The 4,376-nt window shown below is 37.9% G+C and overlaps 1 protein-coding gene across 1 annotated transcript in view; it reads right to left on the bottom strand.

Annotated features, from left to right (window-relative positions):
- Positions 1-4,376, bottom strand: part of SRCIN1 (SRC kinase signaling inhibitor 1) — a 262,183-nt gene that overhangs the window by 117,307 nt on the left and 140,500 nt on the right. Inside the window, exon 6 of the mRNA XM_072413697.1 lies at positions 3,965-4,127. Within this exon, the coding sequence (XP_072269798.1) occupies positions 3,965-4,127 (163 nt within the window). The remainder of the gene's footprint in view (positions 1-3,964; positions 4,128-4,376) is intronic.

Below are 4,376 nucleotides of genomic sequence, written 5' to 3'. Positions count from 1 at the left end.
GAAAGGCACTTTAACTGATGTTTCAGATCTGGAAATCCAGTCATGCAGCTTTTGCTTCCTTCAAGGCTGGTATGGATGGCAGAGTGATATCCCTGCTGCCATAAGGGAAGATTCTGCATAAGTGCCATACAATCACCTCAAAGTGTTGCATTTTGCTTTTCCTTTCCTTTGTGAGTTGTGAGATGAGTTTCCACTTCCTCTCCTTGGCCTTGCAATGTGCATCAGTCTAGAAGTTTATTTTGTCATCATTACATTTGATGTCCTCTGTGCAAGGGTCATTCTCAAAGTACTTCAACATTAAGGCATTGATGTAGCTTAAAGTGCCTCTGGTTTACTATAAGCAGGGCCCAGATTCCTGTGGGTTAGGAAGAAGCCAAGTGTTCTCTGCTTGCCACTCCAATCCCCAGACAGTGGTGTTAAAAATTGATGGAGTATGTCTTTTCGAGTAGTCTACCACCTCCTCCTGCTCATTCTCTTCCTCTAACTGTCCCCTGCAGAGATGTAGACTTATTACTGAGAAGATGTGGCCTGAGTCTCTTGCTCCCTTCTTTTTTGTTTAAAGCCTCTTCTCTCATAAAATTAAAACTGCCTTGGGAGAATGTCAGCTCTTCCTCCTCGTCTGTTCCACGCTGGCAAGCCCAAAGAGCATCTGTTTTAGGCAGACAATTTGGATGGTGTCACTGATGACAGCCTGCCCACAATTGCTTCTTCAAATAGGGAAAAAAAGTTAAGACATCTTGTATTTGTATATATTCCTGATTCATGAAAAACAGCAAGTCCATGGACTGTCTCACCTGCATATACTCCATAACAACTCTCTGATGTTGTTACAGGTGTTGCAGCATGTAAAGTGTCAAGTTCTGTCATGAAAGCACATCACAAATCAGCCTTTTTTTGAGAGGTGGAATTGTTACTGGACTTCTGCTGTCATTATTATTAACCTATATTTATATGGCGCCGACATATCACAGCACTTTAAAAAGTCCATAGTCATGTCACTAAAAAGGGTGCACAATTTAATGTCACTATCACAGTCATATATCATTACCAGTCTGAGATAAATTATTTTTTAGGGGGGGCAGGGGGGTATCTTGTTTTCAGAATCTGAAATTAAACTAGACTACTTAGAGGAAACCCATGCAAACATGGGGAGAACATACAGCTCCATGCTCAGGTTCCTGACCAAAATAACTTTGTGTACATTAAAGAATGTACATTTTTCCCAGACATTTTTATTCGGACGTAGTACACGGGCCTCTACTTATAAGACTGCCACTACATCAGACAACTCCTCCTCCCCCTTTCCTCCCACAGTTCCCAAAACAATGAAAGTTCCCAAAAAAAATTGGCAAATCACCTGATAGTGTCTGACCTGTGCACCACAGCCAGATAAAAGTGTCTGGGAAAATGTTAAATTGTATGATATGTATAATTATGTATATTGTATGTTCCTCTATGAACATAACATAAACGTCATTAACAAAAAATGCAAAAAGCTATATTATCATGGGTTCCCAAGGTCTTTTCATAGCAGATTAAAAATTTAGATTACAAAATATATTTTAAAAGTTTAAACTTTATGCCACAACTCCAAAGTGAACTGTATCTTTGGTGAACTGGAAAAGATAACAAGCTCTAGACTTATTTGGTGTTTTCTGAAACACTGTATTCCAAAGACTCCTCTACACATACACTCACCTATGAACCCATTAAAATAGCACATGCTTTCTGAAGTTTTCATTTCTATTCACTATATAGATAACAGATGTTTTTTATTGCTTCATGGTCCAAAATCTATTGACTATATAAAGACTATATTATATAAAAATAATAAATGTGACAATTATATAAAATGTTCTTTAAAGGGATGTCTATAGAGCAATCCACACACAGAAGTAAAACCATTAGTCAGTAGTCCTAGATGAATCCCTTCAAAAAATAATTAAAGCAGATCAGAAAGGTTGGAAATTAGAAAATTTCTGATCTGTGTACTTCTGAGTCAGTTTATTACAGTTCTCCAGGATTGGAGAGGATAGACTATCACTGTGGACCTGGGTGGTCCAGTAAACCTGAATTAGAAATAGACTCTTAAAAATCCATTTAGTTCAGCGAAAGTTTTAAATCCTAGACCAGATCTAATCTAGGTTTGCTGGATTACCCAGGTTCTCCTATGATAGCCTATGCTCGCTAGTCTTGGAGAACTTAAGCAAAGTAAATCAGGCCCAATGTCTTAAAACATTAAAACAACCAGGCAACTAGCATTTTCAGGTGAATTCATTATTACCAACTACCATGGCAGGTTTCCCTTAAAGTTTTGGTTTTATTTAGAAGCAAAAAACTATAACGTGATAAAAGTTTAAAAATGGGCAAATAAGATTTTCCTGGAAATGTAAAGCACAATAAGAAGCTAACCCAGTGGAAAACACTTTTAGAAAGTACTTTCCTCCTCCTTGCTTTTTTATTTTTAGTATTGCTTGCTGTATTATGCCTAAATTTCTTTGTTAAAATTAACTGCTTTGTTGAATGCAAAAAAATAGTGTGCATGTTTATCCTGTATGTGATTTGTAGGCAGAACAAGAGGTATATCAGGAGAGGGAATGCATTGTGCAGCAAGGAGCAAACACCCTATTAAGCCTCCTGTACACTGACACTGGAATAGGTTTAAAGCCTAAAGGTGCGTACACACTTCCAATTTTTATCGTTCCAATCGAACGATCGATTGGGCAAAAAAACGTTCGTAAAAAAGTAACCAACGACGCCGACGAACGAGGAAACTCGTTGGAAACGAACGACCGGACCGGCGGATCGGATTGGACGACGATCGTTGAACATCGTTCGTGTGTACGGTCGTTCGTTGATCGTCCATGTTCAGAGCATGCGTAATGAACGAACGTTCGTTCACTTTCCTGTCGTGCACATAGTTCCTCTATCGCTCAAACGATCGTATCTATTGTGTGTACAATATCTACGAACGATCGTGTCGTTATCTCTATGTGCAGGATCGGTGCTATACGATCGTTCGTATATATCGTGCAGGATCGTTCGTCGTTCGTTTTCCAACGATAATAATTGGAAGTGTGTACGTAGCTTTACTCGAGAAGACTGCATGTTTTGTTTTACATACAATACAAATATATATAGCCTCTCTCATGGATTCATGTTGCACCTTTAAAACAATAAAGGGAATAAAGAACAAAACACACACACCCTTGCATATTCCACTTTCACAGCTCTCTCACAAACACATGCAATACATTACATATGGTTACTCTCTACAAGAGAGAGTAACCAGAGTGAAAACATTTATCTGACACATACAAATATCTATTTTTAACTTTCACTGAATATCCATACTAACTAATATTTACACAGGTATTATCGCACTAAAACACTAAAAACAATAATGAATTCCAACACTTGTAAATGTTAGTTCTTGCCAGTTTTGTCTTGATTTTTTTTTAAGACTTTGCAGGACAATGCCTTTTTCTTACTTTATTATAATTTGGCCTGCTTAGATATTCACATACATGCAAGTAAAGATAAAAAAAAAGTGTATTTAAACTAAAGAACAAACACATAATACATTGCAGCATAGAGTTCTTAGCGGTGGCTGCACTCATTTCTTTTCAGGCTTTCATTTTTTTATCTTCACCTGTTGTTTTGCTTAGTTACACACTTGCTGTCCTTTATCAAACTAATATGGTGTAAATATGTTCAGCTATTTCAATTTGCACAGGACAAGCAAGCACTTTTGTTGAACAAAGCACTATTCGAGCTGTCTATAAATAGATCGCATACATTCAGTATACTTAATGTCATACACACATATTCAACACAGATTTGTCTATTTACACAGAAACACATTTCACATTACAACGACATATGACAGCCATGCACATGCCCAGCTCCCATTCCACACAAGGACACACATGCTTCTGGGCTGGGAGCAATTGCTGCCACCTACTTCCGGCCCCCAGCCCAGACCCAGCCAAAGCCGGTGACAGCAGTCTGACCAGCGGTCTTTTCCGCTTACTCTCACGTCCCCGTTGGTGATGTGAGGAGCAGGAAATGAAGAATAAATGGGCTCCTTCCGGTAAATCTTTATAATGCTTCTGTCCTGGATATCTCTGAGGAAAAAAATAACATGAAACATTAGTAAAAAAACGAGTTAAAAAACATTCTTCCGAGTGGCATCTAAAGACAACTATTGCAAAAAAAAAAATAAATGCTGTGGCTTATCTTTTTTTCACAAAGGCAAGCAAAGTGTTGTTGGTAAAGGGGTTGCAACATACAAATACAAACTTCACTTTTCACTGTATCAGATTCTCTATAACCTAAAGTATTTTGGGGATAATCTTAAAGACAGACTATGGATA

Source organism: Pyxicephalus adspersus, chromosome 6 (genome assembly GCF_032062135.1).
Source record: "Pyxicephalus adspersus chromosome 6, UCB_Pads_2.0, whole genome shotgun sequence".
NCBI lineage: Eukaryota > Metazoa > Chordata > Amphibia > Anura > Pyxicephalidae > Pyxicephalus > Pyxicephalus adspersus.
This window is presented reverse-complemented; position numbering and strand designations above follow the sequence as displayed.